General features: G+C 38.3%; 1 protein-coding gene across 1 annotated transcript; it reads left to right on the top strand.

The window, feature by feature from the left end:
* Nucleotides 1-11122: 11122 nt before the first annotated feature.
* Nucleotides 11123-23251, top strand: WNT16 (Wnt family member 16). The gene is made up of 4 exons (XM_012473971.2): nucleotides 11123-11509; nucleotides 11689-11939; nucleotides 13779-14065; nucleotides 21000-23251. Exons 1-4 carry the CDS (start codon nucleotides 11415-11417, stop codon nucleotides 21462-21464), a joined length of 1098 nt encoding a protein of 365 aa, XP_012329394.1. The 5' UTR covers nucleotides 11123-11414; the 3' UTR covers nucleotides 21465-23251.
* The last annotated feature ends 833 nt before the right edge of the window (nucleotides 23252-24084 follow it).

Here is a 24084-nt window from a genome sequence, read left to right as displayed (position 1 = left end):
AAAATGAAAAACTCAATAGAAAGCTATAAAGATGTAACCGAGAAAAATTACACATAAATTAAAGAAAAACATACAAAAGAAAATAAGACAGAACAGATACAAAACTTAAAGACTCAAAGTTGATCCAATGTTCACAAAATAGAAATTTCAGAAGAAGAAAAAAATGCAAGAAAGAAAATCAATAAAATAATTCGAAAATGTTTTTCTACAAGCAAAAACATGGGTTCTTATATGGAGATAGTCTACTGAGTGTCTAGACCAATTGATGAAAATACATCCACATGTAGTCACATTACCATGAAGTTTCCAAACATTAAAGATATTCTAAGATTCTAAAAGATACCAGACAAAAAATAAATAAATTCATATGCAAAGGGTCTGGAATGTTTCAGTAGTAACCACGGAAGCTAGGAAACAATGGGGAAATAGCTTCAACTATCTGAATGAAAATTATTTCTAACCTACAGTTTGATACCTAACCAAACTATTGGAGTAGGTAGGATTAAGCTATTGTAAAACAGGTGAATTCTGATACAAATTTACTCCACATATATTTTTTATCAAGAAACTACATTAGTATGTGCTCCAGTGGAAAAGGAGAGTAAATGAGAAATGAGAAATACACAAGATTCAGAAAAATGAGGTGTCTGTTTAAAAACAAGGAAAATGTAATCCCTAGTACGAAGGTGAAGAGGATCCCGGGACGGGGGGCATTGGGTGTAAAAGCAACCATTCCTGATCGGAACAGGTCAGGGGATCTTGCAAGACACTGCACCAAAAATGGAATTGAAAGCACTTCTCATTCATCTGAGGAGATTTAGAAAACTGATGAGGTTTGGAGTTTGAGTCATGGTAAGCACGTAGAAAGCCAAGCAAATGGGAACTCACAGAATGGTGAGTTATCAGAGGCTGAAGATGGAGGAGAAATAGGAAGATGTTGATCAAACAGTGGAAAGTTTTAGTTAGATAGAAATAATAATTGTTTTAAAGTATTTTTGCACATTATGGTGACTATAGTTAATAATAATACATTTTTCAAAATTGCTAAGAGAGTAAATTTCAAATGCTCTTACCACAAGAAAGGTAAGTATTTGATGTGATGGAGCATTAGTTAGCTTGATTTAATCATTCCATATTGTATACATCACTTCACTTTGTAGGCCAAATTTATATAATTACAATTTGTCAATTTACAATAAAATTTAGGAAAAGAAAACAAAGTGGGGGGAAAAGGCAAGTGAGGAAAAGGGAAATAATCACTGTCTGTTTAGCTTAGCAAAAATAACATTTTGTGTCATAATAGTGTAAAAGCTCACTGCTGATGTAACCATAATTTCAATATATCTATATTCAAAATGGAAAGGATAAGAAAGTACACATGTGCAGGGATTGGGGTGAAGATCACAGATAATGTCTAAAATTTTAAAAATTAAGAAGTAATGGCATAAGTATTAATATTTAACAAATTGAAGAAAAATATCAAAAGAATAAGGTCAAAGTGCTGCAAGTTGTTATTTTTGGGGAGGGGAAAATGGTAGGGAAGTGAGGAACTTGTTTTTCATTGCAAGACTTAGAGAATTGCTTACTCCATGTATGTGATTTTTAAAAAATCTATGGTACTGTTACAATTTTAGTGAAAGGATGTTTTATTTAAGCTGTTTTGTAAAGTTTGATTAGGCTCCTGAATAGTACAGTTTAAATATTAATATAAGGAAAGGAGCCTCAAAAAAATTTCAAGACTTGCTGGAGGTTACTGCATAAAACTAAGGGAAACAATCCTGGATGAGCTTAATCTTTCTAAGAGGTTCTTCTGTTTCCTCCAGCTGTTAAATATTTTTACGACTTTCAACTCCTTTCTTTTGTTCATTTTTGAATTCCAAGCAAGACACACCTTAAAGCAAGCGATTACCAGAAATAACCCTCCATGGTGTTATCAAATCACTTAAATTATTCTGAAAAACTGTAGCATATTTTTTTCTATGCTATCATATGCAGTTAGAACATGTTTTGTCAAGCCTGAAAGTCTATGCAAATCTAACCACAAATAATCGTGATTATTATATGAATCAAAATATTTCTTCAGCATTTTTACGAGCATCTACATACATCAGTATTACATTTCTAAAATTTAACCTACTGATTTTAGGCCACCTGCTGATTATCTATTTTGTGATTTAATCCCATCCAGTTTTCCAAGCTTATATTGATTAGGCCACCTGATATGCTTCTGGACCACTTGCCTGAGATGATAATGTGTGAGGAATCATGAATTAATTTTAATGTTTCCAGAGGAAACCACAAACAGAAAAACAAACCAACTAATGTGTTCTCGGGTTAAAAAGGTAGAGGCGGATATTATTTAGAAACACTATAATTATTGGTGAAATCATCCTCTCGGCTCCTTTGGGTTAACTTGTACAGCTGAGGGGATGACAATAAGAACTCTGCTCTGTCTCAACACAGCTTCTAAGTGCAGAAATGGATAGGGCTTCAATGGGCATTAATAGGTCCTATACTAACCACTCCTCTTACCCCGCTGCTAATTACCACTGCAAAGCTTGTCTTTTCTCAGAATACAGTCCAAAGGATTTGCAATATAGTTATCTTGTCTGTAGCTTCTGCGAAGGTTCTTAATCTCCCTGCCTGTCTATCTTGAGGGCTTGCAGTACTGCATTTTACAGTAGGTAGCAGAACTGATTAACTTGCCCTCTCTGCCCAAGAGAGTGAAGATTTCCTTTGGCATTTCTGTACTCTCATTTCTTCCTTCTATGGTGAAGAATATGTTCCTCTATTTCCCACCTTATTGGTTGTTCCTTCCCTGTGGAAAAAGAGTGGCCAGTCAATTGGTCCCCATCACAAATGGGTGACTCAGAAGATGGTTCCACTTTTCCTCTTCATAGATCTCACTGTCCTCAATTAGAGTGAGTTCTCCTCTCCACTGCCTGTTGCCTCTTCCTAGTTTCTTCTCTCCAGCCCAGCTTTCGAGCCTGAAACTGGGTGGATATATCAGATCAACCTTGCTTCGTTGGCCTGCTGTCTTCATTTCAAGCAGAAGAAGTAGGAAATTTCACTTTGCATAGTAAAATAATACTAGGAAGCTTTATACTTAATAAAGCTGATACTTTGCCCAAACTGGTTCAGTTCTCTCTGTACATGCGTTATTCATCAGAACCCCCGGGGAAAGGAGGGGAGTGGAGTATGAAGGGTAAGATTCCAGCACTGAACCCCACCCCAGACTGCCAACAATTACCATAAGCTTAAGGCCAAATCAGTTCCTGAAGGAAAACTCCTTCCAGCCAAAGCCTGCCATAACTCAGTTAACCTATAAGGCAAATATTAGTTCTCTCCCCAAAACAGCATTAAAATGTGGCTCCACTGTGTTTGTCTGGTGCTGGTTTCACGAGTGTGCCATGGGGATTTCAGACAATAGACTGGTGCTAAAGTAGCAACTGGAATCTTTTACCCAGCCGGCTGGACTCCGACTCTGTTCTGGCATCTGGCCCAGTATATCAGAATTGTGGTTTCAGTCCATTTTGGAAGCTGCTTCACTAAGCCATGTGACAACCCCAAAAGTTGGTCTGGCACCAGAAGACTTCATCAGATTGCGAACTTGAGAGCCCTCGAGTTGGCTGTTTTTGTATTGATGCCTCTTTCCCATAATCATTAACAGAAGGTGAGAGGGCTGCAGTTGGAACACACCTCACACCTATTATGCAGTTTGTTTATGTCTCTGAACCCTCGTAAATCTCCCGGGCTCTGAGCACTTGCCTACCCAAATAAAAGCATTCTCTGGAGAAAACTCCAGTAAGAGTTTGAGTGATTAGACTAGCTCAACAAACTTACCTGGAAGGAGCACATGGCATGGCTACAGATTTGTCAGAAAGATTTAAGTCTCGGTTTATTTACTGATTTTAACACTAGCAGAAACCAAAGCTGTGAATACTCTCAGCATAGCCATCTGGTGGTCCGCTTGGAACTTGTATAAATCACATGGCACATACTAATGTAATGTAGTAAGTAGAAGTCGTGACAAATTTCCAATTGCGAAGTGGTAAATTAGTAGATTATGTCAATGCTGACAGCTCTCAACTTCATGCTTCATTGATTCCACGATTCCTGTAAGAGATTCCTTGTCTGTTAAAAAACCACCACTCAACCATTATTGAATGCCTACTATGCGTTCAGCCCTGTGGTAGGCAATAGGAGTTGCAAAAGAATTACTCATACTCATTGATTTAAAGATGTTTTATAATCTAATTGGTGACTGACCACTAAGGTACAAAAGTAAATTAAGTGATAAGTATTGTGGTAGGCACCACAGGTGATTCAGGAATTGGGCAGAGAGAAACGTTAACATGGTTAACTCCTAAAGTGGTATGACCTAGAAGATGGGTAGATGGGTTTGAGTAAGTGGAAGAAGAGAAGAGAAAGTTTTAGGAATAGAGGCAGTGTCTCTCAAGAAATCGAAATACAAATATGCAGGTTCTGCTTCTGGAAAAGGGAAGAAAGAAGTTGTCTTGCTTAGGAAGAATGAGTACAAGGAAATAGAGTGAATTTAATCAGAAATGACAGCTACAGACAAATCCAAATAAAGAATTTTAGAAGTCAAATCGAAGGATTTAAAACTGATGTAGGAGTATATAAATTATTAAAGATTTTAGGCAGGAAAGTGAAAATATTAAGGTTAAGTTTAAATGTGAACATTGAGGTATAAGTAAATACTAAATGGCATTTGTTGCTTGGCCAGACTTAAAAACCTCCATTTCAACTTGCTCCCACTCATAATGAGGACAGTAACCAATGGTTAGACATACAAACAATGACCTTGGATGCAAAAGCAGTATCAGCAACTGCTGACTTTTGACTGGCGTTTGTTGACTCAAAGATATTTATGACATGATATCAACTATAATTATGCAGACCAACAGGTAGATTAGGATAGATGTAGCCAATTCTAAATGGCTTTTCCCTTGAAATTGCTTGTTTGTTTTTGAGATTGGGTCTCACTCCATCACCCAGGTTGGAATGTAACAGTGCGAACACTACTCTCTGCCGCCTCGAACTCCAGGACTCAAGCGATCTTCCTGCCTCATCATTCCAAGCAGCTAAGACCACAGATGCACACCAACACACCAGCTAATTTTTAAATTATTTGTTGAGACAGGGTCTCCCTATGTTGCTCAGGCTGGTCTCGAACTCCAGGGCTCAAGCGATCCTACCACCTCAGCCTCCCAAAGTGCTGGGATTACAAGTGTGAGCCAACATGCCTGGCCCCTTAAAGTTTTAATTATACTATGTTAGGAAAATCCTCCAAGAAGAGAAAATTTGTTTTTCCATTATAGGCAGCCTAGTGATTACTCCATAAATATTACTCTAAAAAATGTAAATGCCAGATTTTTAATTTTCTTGATAATATTAAAACATTAAAATCATTTATTAGTTAATGAAGTTGCTTTATTTGGAAAAATTTACTGGAAAAAAGTATTTAAACAATAAAAACTATCAATATATTTCAGTTTTGTGCATTTTGCTTACTTTCACTCTCTGAATGAAGTTACCACTCTTACTTGTCAAGGAATGTTTTTACTTTAATTCTCTTATTTCAAAAAAAATTGCATAATGCCTACAAAATACCACTTAAAAAATCTTGACGTACCCTCTTTTTTTTTATTTTAAATTTTTTAAGGGTTGCTGGAGAGATGCTGGTAAGAGATATATCACTTTCTACTAACACTTGACAAGGCTTCTTCAACCTTAATTACTAGGATGAGTAAACAAAAAACTTTAACTTTTGTGGTTGTGGAAATTTAAAAAGCAAACTATCATCCCTTTCCAACTTCTGTTTTTTCTCCTGGGACTATCACTGATGTCTCCTCTGTTCCTCCAAGTCTGTCATTCCTGCGGGTTTTTCTGGCCACTAAAGGACAGCAGGCTATCCAGAATGCCATTCTCCACCCCCTCCTGAGAGCCAGTGGTCACAAGCCTGTGCTCTGTTCCACACTTGTAGCATCCAGGTGGAATTTAAAATAGAATGGATGGGGACCCAGTTATGTAAAAAGTCACCTCTGGTCTTCTGTTCTATCATGGGAGTTAAGACCAGCTGGGGTGCTTCTGGTATCAGTTTCCAGCACATAAGTCTCTGTGATCTGCAGCAGAAATTCTTACAACAGGGCCCTTAGAAGTCTCGTCCTCTGATGGGCTGCCAGAGGCAGAGTCCAAGGCATATCTCTGCAGGCAGACTTTTTTTGCTGAGTTTCCTAGGGACTGAGAGAAAACTATCAGAAGGAAGAGGCTCCCCTGTGTTCGACAACTAGTAATCTACTACTGTCTTGGGCGGAAGATGGGATTTATTGCTGTCCAGCTATTTATCTGGTTCAGTTGGCTCCACTGACTGGAGATGACCACAGTCACAGATTCAGTACCTTAAGAAAGCTCTTTTGAGTGAAATGAATGTGCTTTAAATCTGGCTTTCCCCTTCCTAAATCCTTTTCCCAGAATACAGCTCAGAGCACCTTACCTCCCGCTAGGAAAATGAGTTTAAGTGTATGCCCTCTATGTGGAACCCAGCGACTACAAGTGCTTGAGTAACCTATGCAACTTGCTGTCTTGTGGTTTTCTTGGTATCGCTAATCAAATTCTAGTCAACTGGGCTCAGATCACGACATGACATAAAATCAGCTCTCATTTATTTATTTATTAAATAATTAATGATAAAATCTTTACAACATTTTACACATATGGACACTTGAAACTTAAAAAGTGTGTATAGTACAGTAAGCCTCAGGTCTCACGTTCTATTGGTCAGTTAATATTTTGTCCTCTCTTCAGTCATGAAACAAAAAGTAACAAATAGGAAAAGAAGCTCCTACTTGCTGCGAAAGAAATAAACAATTTGAAATATGCAATTGTATACATATCTGGATTTGATTTATCCTTTATTTCATTCGTCAAGTCTAAATAGCATAATCCCCTCCAATGAGAGTAGAGTTGAGCTGCTTTATATTAATAGACGTAAATTAGATTATGAAAGGGTTCCTCACTTTCATATGTCAGGATAAATAAAATATCTGTAACTTCTTATATTCTCCAAATAAAATTTCACATGACTTGGCAAGATTATATTTTAAAATTCAACCATTTTACCATTTTCAGTGATTTCTGCAATTAACATAGATTCATTTTCCTTGAAATCCAGAAGCAAAAGTGAAACTGGAGATATTAATACAAGATGGGGGCCAAAAAACTCTAGCCTATGCCACCCTAGCCTATGCCACCTTGGGGACTGAACCATCTTTCAGGTATACAAGGCCCTGTCAATGGCTAAGGTTTCCTCCTCCTGCAGTCCCCTAGCAGATGCAGCTTCACCCTCACCACCACGTGCACACGCACACACAAGTACCGCCCTCCTCCCTCCAGCCCTATGGCAGCTCCAGTAAGAGATTCAGATCTGAAAAATAAATTTTGATAATTTTACAAATGAAAAAACTGAGACTCAAAGTTGAAATGAGTAGTCCACATATCATCACCTGCTCACAGGAGCCCTAGTTTACCCAACCCAGCCCAGTGCTCTTTCCGCTGCCTGTCTCAGCCTGCAAAAACCACAGAGGGCAAAACCAGAAAGATGGAAAGGCACCCGTGCATCTCACCATTTGCCTCAAAGAGGCCCCGCTTCACAGGGGCATCTCAAAAGACCTCCCTATGGTAGGTTTTGTTTATTTTTGGAGAACAAAACAATTTTTTCAATGTTTCAGTGGAGAGATCTGTGAACTGTGATGTAAGGAACCATAAGACACCAGTAAAAAATTTCAACCCAAAACCCAATAATCTGGGTTTTGAGATTTGGGGATTTGATTGGGAAAACGTTTTTTTATGTATATATATAAATCCTAACAGATATGTTTTGAATTAGGCTATGCAGCAGTATGTTGTAGTGAAAAAAACAGGGCCTTGGCCAGGTACCATGGCTCATGCCTGTAATCCCAGCACTTTGGGAGGCTGAGGCAGGAGGATTGCTTGAGCCAGGAGTTTGAGACCAGTCTGGGCAAAATAGTGAGACCCTTGTCTCTACAAAAAATAAAAAATTTAGCTGAATATAATGGTGCATGCTTGTAGTCCCAGCTACTCAGGAGGCTGAGGGGGAGGATCGCTTGTGCCTGGGAGTTGAGGCTGTAGTGAGCCATGATAGAGCCACTATACTCCAGTCTGGGCAATAGAGTGACACCTCACCTCAAAAAAAAAAAAAAAAAAAAAAAAAAAAAAAGGAGAGGCCTCTAAAATAAGGTTGAAGGTTTTTTGTTTTGTTTTGTTTTACCCTACTACTTATTAGCTGAGTAACCTTGAGCAAGTTCTTAATGTCCTCAAATTAATTTCCTCATCTGTAAAGTGAGTATCAATTTGGTGTAGAGAAAGATGGAGAACAAGACAGAAACGGGGACAAAGAAAGAGAGTAAGAGGGAGTTGGGGACATGACAGCTCTCAGTATATGAAACTTCACTATATCTGGCACAAAATCGTCATTCAAATGTCTGGTAGCTGAATGAAAAGTCTCCTTCTTCAGGTGGGTCAACTCCTAGAAATATGTCTCCTTTGCTTTGAAGATAAAGACAGAATGACCCCTAAGGATCCAGCCCATACAAAAGAGGTGCAAGACAACTCAGGACTTAAAATTGTGTCTTGTGTTTGAGAATGTTTGTTACACAGTGGTCTCAAACTGCAAGGACAGAATACCCTCTGACTGCACCCCAAAGGCTTTATCTGGATGCCTAGACTCACTAGATTCCCAGAATAATAATGAATTCAACATTCAAGTGTCTCTTTCCCACTCTGATCTCCAAGACTGAAATAATCTTCCTCTCTGTGTTCACAGCACACTCTACTTCATACTTTTATTGCACTGTATTGTAGCTGCCTGCTCCCTTGTCTGTCTTGCCAAGTAGACTGTGAATTCCACAATTATTTGACTCAGTGCTATCCCCACTTTCTAACCCATAATAGAGACTCAATATATATTTTTGAATTTAAAAAAAAATCAAGCAACATCTTTAAAGCATCTACTACTGTTAGCCCTGAAATCAGCCTAAGGTATGGATATTGCCCAGCATCCCCAACTCCAAGATTGAAATGAAGTAATTTATCTAGTTCCAGCATTTAGGCCTCTTAGATATCTGCTCAGGATGTTCCTCATGGTTAATCCACTCAATAAATTGTGTTCAAAAACAAGATCTCATGTACTGGGCCCAATGGCAGGGTACAGCAAGGAATCCACCATGGTCCCTCTTGGAGAAGCTCACAGAATAAAATGAGCTTGGATGAAGCCTCTGACTTTCAGAGGCCACTAGCCATTAGCCAAAACATTTCTGGATCAGTATCTACATTCCATCATCAACTTGGTTCTCTAAAATTTGGCTTTAGAACCTGGTACATAGTGTACACTCAATAAACATTTGTTGGATAAAGAAGTGAATGGGATAGGATGAAAATTTCAGTGGGCTTTTATTGCTTTAAGCTGATTGATACAGGAGCAGCAAATGTTATCAAATCCATTTCTTGTTTTTTTCTTTTCTTTATTTTATTTTATTTTTTTTGAGTTGAAGTCTTGCTCTGTGGCACAGGTTAGAGTGTAGTGGCACTATCTCAGCTTGCTGTAACCTCCACCTCTTGGGTTCAAGAAATTCTCCTGACTCAGCCTCCCAGGCAGCTGGGATTACAGACGTGCACCACCACGCCCAACTAATTTGGTATTTTTAGTAGGGACAGGGTTTTACCATGTTGGCCTTGAACTCCTGACATCAGGTGACCCGCCCGCCTTGGCCTCCAAAAGTGCTGGGATTACAGGTGTGAGCCACCGCACCTCACCCCAAATCCTTTATTTAAGTAATTTGGCTTTGGACACCCACTGAGCTGATGCATCCACCATGAGAATTTATCAACACTTCAGAAGATCTCTGAGGACAGATGATGCTTCTTAGAAATCCCTCTTGTGTCTAATTTGGTGAGGCAGGCTTTTCTGATACCACAGCTAAACATGTTCCACTTGCCTTTAGATAGCTCTCAGAGGCCTTCCATCCTACAAAACATTGATTAACTAACCTTCCAAGTCTGCCAGTCACTGGAACACTTCCTGCTTCTGAACCATCTTAGGCTCCACGGAGAACCCTGCTAGATTCTTTAATCTCTCTTACTGATCATCTAAAATTATTTTCATTTACACTTGTGTGTGGTTGATTTGCACAGTTGCGGAAAAAGATCTTGTCTTTATGAGGTCCCACAAGACTAGGCACACAGCAGGTGTTTAATAAGTACGTTTAAAAAAAAATGCGTCTTCAATGTGTAGCCCTGCCCAAGGTCTCCATGAAAACCGTATGGTGGAACTGGAGAAAAAGGTCAGAGTTCATCTCTCATGTACTCTAGACCTCTCCAGACAGCTCTCACTTTCTTTGTCCCCGCCTTCTGCAGGGGACCGACAGCGTTCTCAGGGACTGCAGGAAATAAGACAAACAGGGAAAAGGAAATCACAGAGCACGATTTAAATATGGCAGATGAGATGCTAGGCTGGAATCTTCTCTTTTGCTCAAAATAAATGCATACATAAATGACGATGACTGTAAGCCTGACAGCACTTCATCCATTCTCCAAAGTCTCCTGACAGTGGGACCTCAAGCAGGGGACTGGAAGGTCAGTTTGTTTGGTACCAGCTCTGACTCAAAAAGATTATTCTCCTGTGAGGTGAAGGAGAAGAAAAAAAGAAGGGCAGTGACATTTTCCAGCCACTACACCCAGAGGGTAACCCAGATGTTGGTGGGATGGGTGGGACTCATCAAACCCACGCCTTCCCCCAAGGTTGCTCAGACAGAAGCGCCCTGTCAGTCTTTGGGTTGAATCAACCCCACGGCGACCCGCTCTAAGGAGACTGTGACAGCAGGAAAGGTCATGACACACCCGGGTCTGGACACGCTGTCCCGGAGGCCAGGCGCGCCCCCCTCGGAGCCGCTCTCCACCAATGAGAGTCTGAGGTCCCGAGATGATGAGATGCGGGGCCGCTGCTCGGCCAATCAGGCGCCAGGCGCGGCCAGGGGGAGGAGATGGGAGGAGAGACCGGGGGCGATGGAGACGCTGATACATCAACAGAAGTTTCTCACCTAGGAATGCGAGGGGCGCTCCCGCATCTCCTGCATATCTCCACCTCTGCGCAGGAGAAGGGCCGAAGCTGCTCTCTCCACCTCTCTTACTGCTCGCTGCAAACGAGGGGGAAGCTGCTGAGAGCCCCTAACACTGCTAGCCTTTTAATGTTGTATGCAAGGAGGAAGAGGGCGAGGGATAACTTGGAGCTGGGCAACTGACCTCCGACCCGAAAGGCCTCTGGAGAGGGAGGGCAAAAGAGGAGCGGCTGGGCTGGGGGACTTGATGCGGGGGCTATGGACAGGGCGGCGCTCCTGGGACTGGCCCGCCTGTGCGCGCTGTGGGCAGCCCTGCTCGTGCTGTTCCCCTGCGGAGCCCAAGGAAACTGGATGTGAGTATGGAGGTGGCAGGGACGCATCGGGTAGGTGGCAAAAGGGGTGCCCAATCCCAGGGAACTGTCAACTGAGGCTGGGGGAGAAGGGCCTGGACCCTCGGAGGCGTTGACCTAATTTTTCGGAAAACATCTGGGACTGGGGAGCGGCTTACGCTACGGGCGGCGGTGTCTTACAGGTGGTTGGGCATTGCCTCTTTCGGGGTTCCGGAGAAGCTGGGCTGTGCCAATTTGCCGCTGAACAGCCGCCAGAAGGAGCTGTGCAAGAGGAAACCGTACCTGCTGCCGAGCATCCGAGAGGGCGCCCGGCTGGGCATTCAGGAGTGCAGGAGCCAGTTCAGACACGAGAGATGGAACTGCATGATCACCGCGGCCTCCACCACTGCCCCGATGGGCGCCGGCCCCCTCTTTGGCTACGAGCTGAGCAGCGGTGAGTTCCAGGACCTTAGGGGTTGGTGGGGGACGGAAGGCGACAACTCCTCCACCGGTTCCTCCAAATAAATAGTGCTACTTGGTTCTGTAGTTCTCCAAGTTCCAAAAGAGGTCCTTTAGTGCACGGGGATTGAGAGCTTCAGAGGCCAGACCTGGGGTGCCAGGTGGGAGCCTGGAGGGAGGTGACTCCCCAGGTCCTGAGCGGAGCGCTCGGGGCTCGAGCTCTTCCTCTTTCCTGCGGCGCCCCGCCAGAGTTGGAAAAAAAGTCTAATTCTCCTACCCCGCCGACCCCCTCGGACCCCGTAGCGCCCCCCTACATGGGTGACCAGCTGGAGAAACATGATGTCGACCACGGGGAATGCGGCTGCCGCATCTGCTTTGATTTAACCAGCTCCGCTGCGCACCAAGCCCTGGACAAGTGGCTAATTGCAGCGAAGCCGCACCTTTATTGGCTCCTAGGAGCACCGAGTTGACAGAGTAGTGGTGATTTTTAAAGCGACTGTCCGCGACCACCCAACCTGCGGCTAACCTGAACGGGACCACTTGCGCGCTCCTTGGTTCTCTGTCCTATCTCTTCCCTCCTCGGCGCACTCCTGCGGCGCGGGAAGCTGCAGGAAAACAAAATTCCACTTCCACGTGCGTAGTGACTTGGTAGGATAAAGGTACAGGGAGCCAGGATTGTTCCTGGAATATCAGCAGATTCAAAGAATGTTAGGACTGGGGCGCTGATAGATGCGCTATCGTTTTTCATGTTCATTTCCGTTCCCCCTCCGCCTTTGACCCTTCTCCACGCGGTCCCTGCGCGCACCCCCGCCGAGCCGCGCACCTCCCCCGCTGCGTTTTGGCCAGCACGCCCTTCCGAAGGAGCCCTGGCCCCCGTAGGGGGGAAAAAAAAGAAAGAAAAAGAAAAAAAGACGCGTTCTTCACAGTTGCTGAAATGCAGAAGCATCAGCTGTTGAAAAGGTTTATTGGACAACGGGCATGAAACTGTTTCTACTCCAAACTAAACATCTGGAAAGAAAAAAAGTTGCCTGCTGATTCCCTTCTAGTCCATGTTATTAATGTTTTGATGGACTTTAATTTTCAAAGATTTTAGCTCAAACTCTACTGCAGGGGTGCTAAATGCATGATTTTCCATGTTCAATTTTTTTTCAATAGAACTTTTGTTTTGCTAGTGACATTTTAATTATCTTACTTTGCATTGCTTTTAAGACCGTAAGAGGACTAGCTAGTACTATATAAAATGTTTAATTGTTTCATGTTAATGTAAGACTAATCTTCAATGTGAAAGTATACTGTACCATTTACTAATTACTTTGGTCTTTCCTTAATTTTAATTTTTATTTTGACTCGTATTATTTATGCAAACAAAAATAACACCAAAATGTTCACCTTGTGTTCTGTGAGAGCACATTTTAAATTTAAAAAGAAAAATAATCTGGTTTTCTTTGGGTGTTTTATTATCGTTTACGGTATCCATGCAAAGAATTTTTAATTAAACATGCATCACTGAGCTATGACTGTCAACTATGCACTGAACTGGGTGCAAACGTACATTTAAATTTTAAAAATAAAGAGATGATTTTAAGGTAAAGGGACAATGTATGACCATACAATATATGACAATCTCTTCAAGTGGAATACTGAAAATTAATGTTGCTTTTTAAGAGACTAGAACAAGAGGAAATCTTCCTTCCTGAATATGTACTCGTTAAAGCATCCATTGTAAGCAATTGAAAAATTACTTGTCTAGTAAGATGTTGAGTAGGAGGCTTTGTTCTGAACATAAACAGAGAGTTGCCTGGCTCTCTAATTTAGCAATTTATATTTTTTCTAGGCACCAAAGAGACAGCATTTATTTATGCTGTGATGGCTGCAGGCCTGGTGCATTCTGTGACCAGGTCATGCAGTGCAGGCAACATGACAGAATGTTCCTGTGACACCACCTTGCAGAACGGCGGCTCAGCAAGTGAAGGCTGGCACTGGGGGGGCTGCTCCGATGATGTCCAGTATGGCATGTGGTTCAGCAGAAAGTTCCTAGATTTCCCCATCAAAAACACCACGGGCAAAGAAAACAAAGTACTGTTAGCAATGAACCTACATAACAATGAAGCTGGAAGGCAGGTATGTATTAGAAAATGGAATAATCAAAATCCAGTGCCTTTAAGTAAATAACTAGGAGAGCACATCTGGATGAATCTGTCCAAATGACTTAAAAACCTAACACTGGCAGCCTTCAAATGAGATGCTGAGAATTAATATTGTTTTTAAAAGACTACAGACACAGAAAATCTTCTTTTCTAAATATATATGCATTAAAGCATCCAGGGTAAGCAATTGAAAAATTTCTTCTCTGGTAAGAGGATGAATAGAAGGCTTTGTTCAGAATGAATGTGTGTTCATGCGTGTGTGTGTGTGTATACACACACATTTGCATATATTTTACATATGTGTATTATACACACACATATATATACTCTTTCATGAATATGTACTAATCACAATTTTGATTCTCTATCTGATATGAGTTAAATTGTGTTATAGGATGTGTTTGTGGTTGTATACTGTGTATGCCTAAAACTTTAATTGTAATATAATAGATACACAAGTGCCTGTAGGCTTCATTGCTTTTACCGCCTTAGTTGCAGATCCAGAATAATATCTATAGTATATGCCTTTCTTATGGGACTGAATCAAATTTCACTTCCCCCAATTTAAATTTTCATTATATTTTTTGAAATCTACTTTTTAGTGGGCAGTGGCTCCTAAACACGTTGTGAGTTTTGTACTTACCTTTTCCTAGCAAACATTCTTAGGGAATACACACGCTTAACTAATATATTTTGTAAAGGAAAGTTTTTTTTTTAAGACAAATAGTTATTTTATTATAAAGCAATGTAGGTTCATTTCTAAAATTCATAAATACACCTAAACATAAAGAAGCTATAGATATACTAAACATAGATATTTTATAATATAGGTATCTTAAAGATACAGAGGAGGCACATTTGAAGAACCGCTATGTAATTACTGTCTTTTATGAATTCTACATTTTTACAGTTTTCTTAAAATGGGTCATTCTTTAGCTATATTTAACTTATACATATTCATGTTAGTGAATATTGACACAATAAATTTTGAGTTCTACAACTTAGTTGGCAATTCATAGTGACTTTTCTAAAAGAGTCTAAATCTTTTATATGAATATATATTTTCTATGTTGTAATAAACTTTTTCAGTACAGGAATATCAGTACATATCATATATTCTTGTAAATATCCAATAACTTATAAAGGTCCCAAAGTAATCATTTCAATCTGCCACATTCTTCTGAAATAAATAAAACAAGTTGCTATATCTCTTAGGAATCTTTAAAGTATATGTTGCATTTGCTTTTCGTTTCTGGAAAGTGAATAAATGGAACCCATTTAGAATAGTTACAAGTTACCGCCAGTTTTCTTTACTTAGTCAATTTCAAATACAAAAACAGAAAAGTCAGTAAATATATCACCATCACCGTAACACTTCAAATTCAAATTTGAATTTTAATTCAATTTAAATATTTAATTCAAAATAGCAAAATAGTAGGAATGTCAGTAAACAGCCATGTAAACTTTTCGTATTTTTCTTTAAAAATTTTAAGTTATTTTATTTAACTAAAAAACTCTTGCCTAACGCCATAGTTATGCACATGTCTCTTTCTTTTAAGATTTTACATTTTTTAAAAAAATGAGTGAGATGTTGCTTCAATTTGAATACTATCCAATAAAATAATTTTTATTATTTCTAGCATACTAATTAAAAGAGGTCAAATGTATTAGCATATGTTCTTAAAACTCTGGAGTCAAAACTAGAGATAAGAGTATTCAAATTAATATAATTTTAAAACAAGAAAACAAATAAACGAATGCTTGTTATTAACAGACCTTAAGTCTTCTTTAGCCATTTTTTAAGGAAATTTGGTAGGGATTTTTAATAAACTAGAAATTTAAAACACAAAATCTCATGTTGTAATTCATTCTCTTAAATAAAATCATCTTGGAACCTGTAAATAACCCTAAAACATAAATGTAACCCTAAAACATTATTGGTAACATTTGGCAGCTATTTGGTTTTATTTTATCTTGTGTGTTTTTCAAATTAGGTAGGTAATATTCCTCTCTGTAACCATTAATGTTAATCTTAAATTATTATTTATATTCTGACTTTATTAAAAACATACCTTTTATTCAGCATTAATTTTAATCCACTTTTATTGGCAAAAAATTATTTTCTAACATTACCTAGGTTCTTGCTATTATTCTAACTAGCTTGAAAACAATTCAACCTATGCATATATGTACATTTTGTATAAATCTCTGAGTTTTCTCTACTGAATTTTGTTTTTCACATTGTTCATTTTTGGTTCACATTGTTTTACATTTAGATGAAATCTTAAAATATTAGAAAACGTTTACCTGGTTATTCGGTAGATACTATGCTGGTGTTTTTGTTGTTTCTATTTTCTCATGAAGTATTATAATTCAACATAGCTTTGTATTTTTCTTTCTGTGGATGGGAAACAAAACAAAAACACCAAAAAACAGGTTTCCTGGTTATTACCTAACATGGAAGAGCAATCGACTCAATTTTTTCAACATTGGCAATTAGGATTTTAATCTAATGGGCATATTCTTCTGAGTAAAATTCAGGTCTGTATTCAATTGAGTTGATTTTCTTAGCCTCAAAATCCCAAACTCATAATGTAGGAAAGCGTTCAGAAAAATGTGGGTACTGGCGCTTAGTAGTACTGTGAGCAGGGTAGATGATTTTCTAACCGCTAACCTTAAATACTCTGATTCCCACTTGGTTTCTGACACCATTCCTAAAGTTATGACTCCAAGAATAATGTTCCTGAATGGTGATTGGCTAACAGAATGATGTGATGTCTTCCAGGGGCAGAACTTCTGGGAATAATGTGACTTGGAATATTTATGGGTATTTCTTTTGGTGTGCTTAAAATATTTCCATTCTTCCCATGTCCACCTCATAAACTTTTAAGTTTCCCTACCCCATAATTTGTTTTATGATGAGTAACTCAACAAAGTGGGAAGGGCTCAATCCCAAATTTTCATTGACCTATTCCAAGAATATTTATAAGCAGTTGACCAACACATAGTGTTTTGCTTTTCAGTAGGTTCAAATATATTTTTGGACAGAACGGGCAAAATGGGTCAGAGGAACAAGAATCCTACGTACACTCATCCAACCTCATGTCGCAGTTTTTATAAAAACTTAAATCATCTGATAGTTGAGAAAATGAAATGTTAGTCACAAAACGTTCCGCAACAATTTTCTGGCCATTTTTGTAAAATTCAGACAAAGTAATTTACTGAAAAACAATCACCAACTGTCACATTACCTCTGAGTCAAAGTTATGGAACCAATCAGTTCTTAAACCACTTCTCAAGTGGTTTCTATGTTTACATTAAGTATTAATGATGCATCTTTCCTATTTCACTTCATTAGAAATTTATCAAACCAAAACTTACACAAGGAGCCCAGTAGATTAAATGTTACCCTCCTGATTGCTCTGACATAGTTTAAAAATATTCCACCAAAATGTGCACATCTGTTTGCAATAGTTAACAAAACATTCTTCTGTTAATATCGTTATAAACCCTAACAACTCAACTAGAGGAGAGAAAGGAATTTTCTTATAACCACACGGCATTCATTCCTTTGCTATTCTTTTATGTTCCTGTTAGCAAAAAATGATGGTGCTATCGCTGCAATTCAGAATGGCTATTTAACATTAATTAAGAATTCTAGAGGAAAATCTCCAGAATACACTTTTTGGGGGAGTGTTCATGCAATTTCCTTAAATATGCTTGCATTTTCTACTTTTATCTTTTCCCATTGTACTAAAATTATCCTGCTGCATATAAATACCTTATATCATTTATCACCAACTCTCCTTATGTAAGACAAACGTCTAAACCAGACTTTATTTTTCTGTAAAATTGAAATCATAAGTACCTGCTTATTAATAACTACCTACCTACTATGTGCAACAGATTTCTTCCTCTAAAACTAAATCAGGTAAAATATTTATTAAAATATGCTCTGAGAAGCACTAAGTTCTGTAGAATTAAACTTCGTGTATGTGTGCGTGTTTAACTGCCCTTGAATTTTGCATTTCATCAGTTCTGAGTGATTATATTGCTTTATTCTAATTCCAGGTTGTCCAAGTTCTTTCCTTGGAGTATTATGGGGGTATAATCTTTTAAATTCTAGGTCAGTTTACTGATAATTTTTTCCTTGAAGATCATTTATCTTTCTTTTCCAGAATAGCTACATATATCTGTATGTTTATAGATATAGATATTGTAAGAATATGTATATACCTTTATAGATGTTCTAGGATATAAAAATAATATATATCATATATAATAAAAATATTATTTATTTTCTTATGTTTTTTGTTAGAGACACTTATAATTCAAAGATAATAGAATAAAACTCTTTAAAATTTCATCACTGAAAAATTATAAATTCTATGTATGTATTCGAAAGGGCTAATTTTCTAGGATGGAAATCTTCCTATAATTTCAACACAAATTCAGCAGATGATGTAATTGAATTTGAAAATCAGTCTCTCTTTTTATCCTTCAACCTGTGAGGTAGTGTGTAACTTTTGTAGAATAACACTATTATGGATGGGGTTAAAGCTGAGGGAATTGAAAGAGAGAGCCCAGCCAGCTCAAAATGATACCATTAACCTCTTAGCAGTGACACTTGTTTAAGAAGTGGTTTTTATGACTCCCTCTTGATTGAGTTTACCAACAGAGGATGAGATAAAACTGTTCAAGTGAGCTGGACCAATTATTCGATAAGCATTTGATGAGTATCTACTCTGTCCCTTGTGCTGTGCAAATTGTCAGCATCTTACATGATGTCTGAAGTGGCCAGTAAAAGAAAAAGTCTGCTCCTCAGTCATGATCCAGGGGGAGAAACAGCTTTAAATCTCTAAGTGATGATTGTAAAGAAGGGTGGTCAGCTTAAACATGTAAACATACATTGTTATGTTTTTAGTGTTCTTTGGACAATTTTGTTTTGTTATTACCTAGCATTGATTGTACTCTCTTTTTCTCATAACCTTCGGGAGCTTAAAATTTGAACAAAGGTAGGCAGATCACATTTATTTGAACGTTTATTTGCCCGGAAGTGTTCTAAAGAATTGAGGGCTTTGTGAATATGAAATGCCATAAATTTAACCAAATAAGCCTCTGTGACATACTTTATAAATTGCTATCATATAATCGCAGGACACCTTTTGCCCTGGGTTAAGAAGACATAGATACATCTGTTAGTTTCTTAGTTTTGTGAATTCAAAAAAAGAATATGTGCCATATGCTATAAAGGACATAATTTAAATATTATTCTATTTATGATTTTAAACACTACTAAGAAATATCAAGCATTGCACAAATCAATACCATATGCTCTTATTTGAGGTTGCAAATATTATTTGTGTGTAATATTGTCTCATTAGAAGGTTCAGATATTTTTTATAGTTGTTTGAAAACATAACATTCTGCAAATGTCAGGTTTGGTACAAAATAGCAAAGTGTAGACCCCTGTCAATTTTGTAGTTTTGATAAGAACTACAAATGGAATTTGAACTGTGAGGTTTTTCCTTTCTTTGGTGAGATAACATCCATAATTTCCAAAGTTATTGAATGGATGGATCCATCTTTCATTTTACCCAGAATGTTGACAGAACGTCAACTCCACAGCTAGCCCTGACGATTTATTAATCTGTTCTGCCATCATCTGGGGATTGAAGGAAGCTATGCTGGCTAGCCTGGTATGTAAGAGATTAGAGCCCTAAACTTTTGAAATCTCTATATTGTTTTTGCACCCCTAGCCTCACTGGAAATGTTTATCTCAACTCTAACTGTACCTTCTTTTTCAGAGAAAGGGACTTTTATTGAGACCTTAGTGTGTGCCAGGCAGTGGGCTATTACAAATATATGTAGTTTCATTTAATTTCTTAGTCTGTTTAAATTGAACTTAGCACTTAGAATTGGAAAACTTACATAAACATTATCACCTTACTATTTTCCATACTAGGATACTGCTACTGATTAATCAAGGACAGGACATACGTTTTGAATTACTTTCCCAGAAAAGGAGAATCTGCTAGGGTTAGCCACCACACTGTAGCCCCTTCTCCTTTTTACCAACTAAACCAGATTTGTCATAGTTTCTTATGTGGCCTGGAACCAGGAGATAGCATTGTTCCCCATCTTCCCCACTCCCTTTGTATGTAACTGACTTTTATAGTGTTCAAACTTGAGAACTCTCTGTTGAATCAATAGGTCTTATCCCTGGATGCCCATTAAAATAATCTCAGCAGCTTGGTGAAAGTATCATGGCCTGGACACCCCATCCCCGGCCAGACCAATGAAATCAGAATCTGAGACGTTTGAGCATTATTTGTAAAGTTCCATGATGTTTCTGTGCACCATGAGAGCGGCGGGTAACTTATCACTCGGTGCTTCTCAAATTTTAATGACAATCTTGTGAAAATGCAGCTTTTGATTCTGCGGGTCTGGAGTGGGGCCTGGGAGCTTACATTTCTCACAAGTGATGCTGATGTTGCTGTTCCCTGAGCTGAATTCTGATAAATGAGGAGTTGAATTGTATCAGGAACATGCAGGCATGCATGAGCATCCTACCACATTCAAAATTAGACCAGGGATTAGAAATAGAAGTAATCTCCTCTTGTTATCTCAGATAATCTCCAATAACATTAGTCTGATCCACTACTTTAAGTACAACTTGGAAAGGTTTGCTCTGAATGGTCAAGAAATTTGGACAAACATTTGGGACAAAAACTGAAGGACAAAGCATTTGAAGCCTACGTTGTTTAAAAGATTGTTTATGTTCAAAACCATCATTTTTATTCAAGAGAAAACAGACCAGAAAATTAAGTGATTAGACTAACTATGCTTCTGTTGTTGAGTTAAACACTTTATGATTGATAGTTGAACACAATTACTGTTGGTTTCAGGCTGTCGCCAAGCTGATGTCAGTAGACTGCCGCTGCCACGGAGTTTCCGGCTCTTGTGCTGTGAAAACATGCTGGAAAACCATGTCTTCTTTTGAAAAGATTGGCCATTTGTTGAAGGATAAATATGAAAACAGTATCCAGATATCAGACAAAATAAAGAGGAAAATGCGCAGGAGAGAAAAAGATCAGAGGAAAATACCAATCCACAAGGATGATCTGCTCTATGTTAATAAATCTCCCAACTACTGTGTAGAAGATAAGAAACTGGGAATCCCAGGGACACAAGGCAGAGAATGCAACCGTACTTCAGAGGGTGCAGACGGCTGCAACCTCCTCTGCTGTGGCCGAGGCTACAACACCCATGTGGTCAGGCACGTGGAAAGGTGTGAGTGTAAGTTCATCTGGTGCTGCTATGTCCGTTGCAGGAGGTGTGAAAGCATGACTGATGTCCATACGTGCAAGTAACCACTCCATCCAGCGTTGGGCAAGACGCCTCAGCAATATACAATGGCATTGCAACCAGAGGGTGCCTCTCCCTGTGCAGCGCTAGTAAAGTTGACTCTTACAGTGAAATCCCCAGAACCTTGGACCTCTCTGAGAGTTTCCTTTACCTGATAGACATATTTTCCTTTGCCAGATCAACCCATTGATCATGTGGATTTCTTGGGATTCTAACATTAAAAAGGTTTATATTCATCTTTTAGTGATTTGGGGACTATATATTGACATATAAGGAAGATAATCTGTTTCCTAAGCAAGAAATATCAGGAAAGATCCCTCATGCCAGGAGGCCTGCCATACTCAGGATAAGATCCTTGAATATGGAACTTAGTTACAGGACTCAATAATGGTGGGTGATCATTAGTCATTTTTAAAAGACACCTCTTCTAGCAACAAGGAGATGTTAAGATGAATCTCGTTTATTCTGTCAGTATTTTAATTGAAGAGATTATACTGTTTGGGCATAGACAGAAGATGCTGAAAAGTTAACATAAGCAGTGGGTGCTGACTTATCCTTTCATGCACTTCCAAAGAAAGGCAATCAAAAAAAGAATCTTCCTAAGTGATACAATATCCCTAAAAAATACTTGTTACAGATGTTTAGTGACAAAGAATCAATATGTAAAAAGAAAATGGATGACTTAGATTTTAAGTGCCTTTAAACTGGGAGAATCTAGAAAAAGGTCCATGAGGTATATAGCAGTCTTTCATCTTTAGATTCATACTTTTATCACAGACCATTTTCCACTGTTAAAAACCCACCTCTGAGATACTAGGGGGGAGAATCCTGAAACATGCGAGAAAAGTAGAGGCAAAAAGTAGAGGTAAAAATATAATTTCATACATTGTAAGGAAAAGCACCATTTAAACATGTAAAGACAGTATTTTGTAAAGTATTTTGTTTAAAATGTTTCTATTTTGTAAATACAGTATTTAAGTTATATGATCTATATTAAAACTTAAAACATTTATTGACAAAGCCCAAGCGCTAAGGCAGTAAAATTATCTCATAAATAAGTTTAACTTCTTTTTTTTTTTTCATACTATTAACACTGACTATTTTACTATTTTTTTTTTTTTTGGACACAGAAGAGAATTTAATTTAGCAGTTAGTTATATGGAGGTGTATTTCTTGCTAAAATAACAGTTTTACATGTTATAGATTAAAATAAGTTGCAAAATATCAAAAATTGTGTTATTTCAGCAGTCAGATTAATTGAATTCTCTTTTCACATTAGTTATGCTTAACTCATAAGGTTATAATAAATTATATAGCAAAAGTCTTAACTGGAAAAAAGAATCTAAATCAGAATAATGATCAATTTATGGATTTGATATCCTGGATATTTATTATATTTGATGTAATGCTGCATTTCTATTTGAATGTTGAGTGGTCTCTCTTGTTTTAATATTCATGCATGTATATTCATCATATTTTACAAGGTTCCTGGTAAAAATTACAGGGCTCTATTTAAGGTTGTATTTTAATGTAAATGCTTATGTTTTTATGAATTGTTAAATATTTCAGTATTATATAGAAAAAACAGATTTTCTAAATTCAGAATGGAAAAAGAGAGAATATTCATTTTCATATTAATAAGACAAAGAAATGTTTCCCTGTCCCACAGTCTTCATTCTATTTCCCTTTAATTTTACTCACTGGGGCAGAGCAATAATTTTTGGAAAAAAGCAAACCCATGGAAAATGTCTCAGGTCTAATATTAAAATCAAGACTAAGCATTTAACTGTGACTCGTAAAGTTTGACAAAGTTATAATTTACTAAATGAGAGACACAGAAATGGCAAATATAAATATAGTGCATATTTAAAAGTGGTTTTCCATTCTTTAACATCCATTGAATAGAATAATCTGAAAATAGACACTCTTTCCTGCTTATTTTTTCAAAGTAAATCTGTTTTATCTTCGTTGAACATAAGCACCTACAGAAAGACTGTAGTGTCTATTAACAACTAATTTCTTCTATTAATTAGAAAACCTTTCATATTACCTTATCAACTGACTGTGAGAATCTGGTAGCATCTAATTTACAAACACTTGATTACTGTTTAGCCATTGTTTTAAAAACAGTGATGCTAACTCAGGCACCTCTATCTGGGATGCCTAAGCAAAAACTCTTCCTGACTCCAAACCTGTGTCTTCTGGTTCTTGTTTTCTTCTCAGCTTTGATATCACCACGGAAGCCACCCTTAAGTTTCTCACCTGTCTTTGTTTTTGTTTTTTTTTTTTTTGAGACAGAGTCTCAGTCTGCTGTCCAGGTTGGAGTGTAGTAGCCCAATCTCGGCTCACTGCAACCTCTGCCTTCTGGGTTTAAGCGTTTCTCCCACCTCAGTCTCCCAAGTAGCTGGGATTATAGGCATGTGCCACTATGCCCGGATACTTTTTGTATTTTTAGTAGAGAAGGAGTTTCATCATATTGGCCAGGCTGGTCTCAAACTCTTGACCTCAAGTGAGTCACCCACCTCGGCCTTCCGAAGTACTGGGATTACAGGGATGAACCACCACACCTGGCCATCACCTGTCTGTCTTATTGGCTGACACCCTGCCCTTAGTCCTTTTCCATCG

The sequence above is a fragment of the Aotus nancymaae genome, unplaced genomic scaffold, assembly GCF_030222135.1.
Source record: "Aotus nancymaae isolate 86718 unplaced genomic scaffold, 86718_ANA_hifiasm-v0.15.2.pri h1tg000002l, whole genome shotgun sequence".
In the NCBI taxonomy this organism is placed as follows: Eukaryota; Metazoa; Chordata; class Mammalia; order Primates; family Aotidae; genus Aotus; species Aotus nancymaae.
Note: the sequence above shows the minus strand (reverse complement) of the source record. Positions and strands in the feature narration are given on the sequence as shown.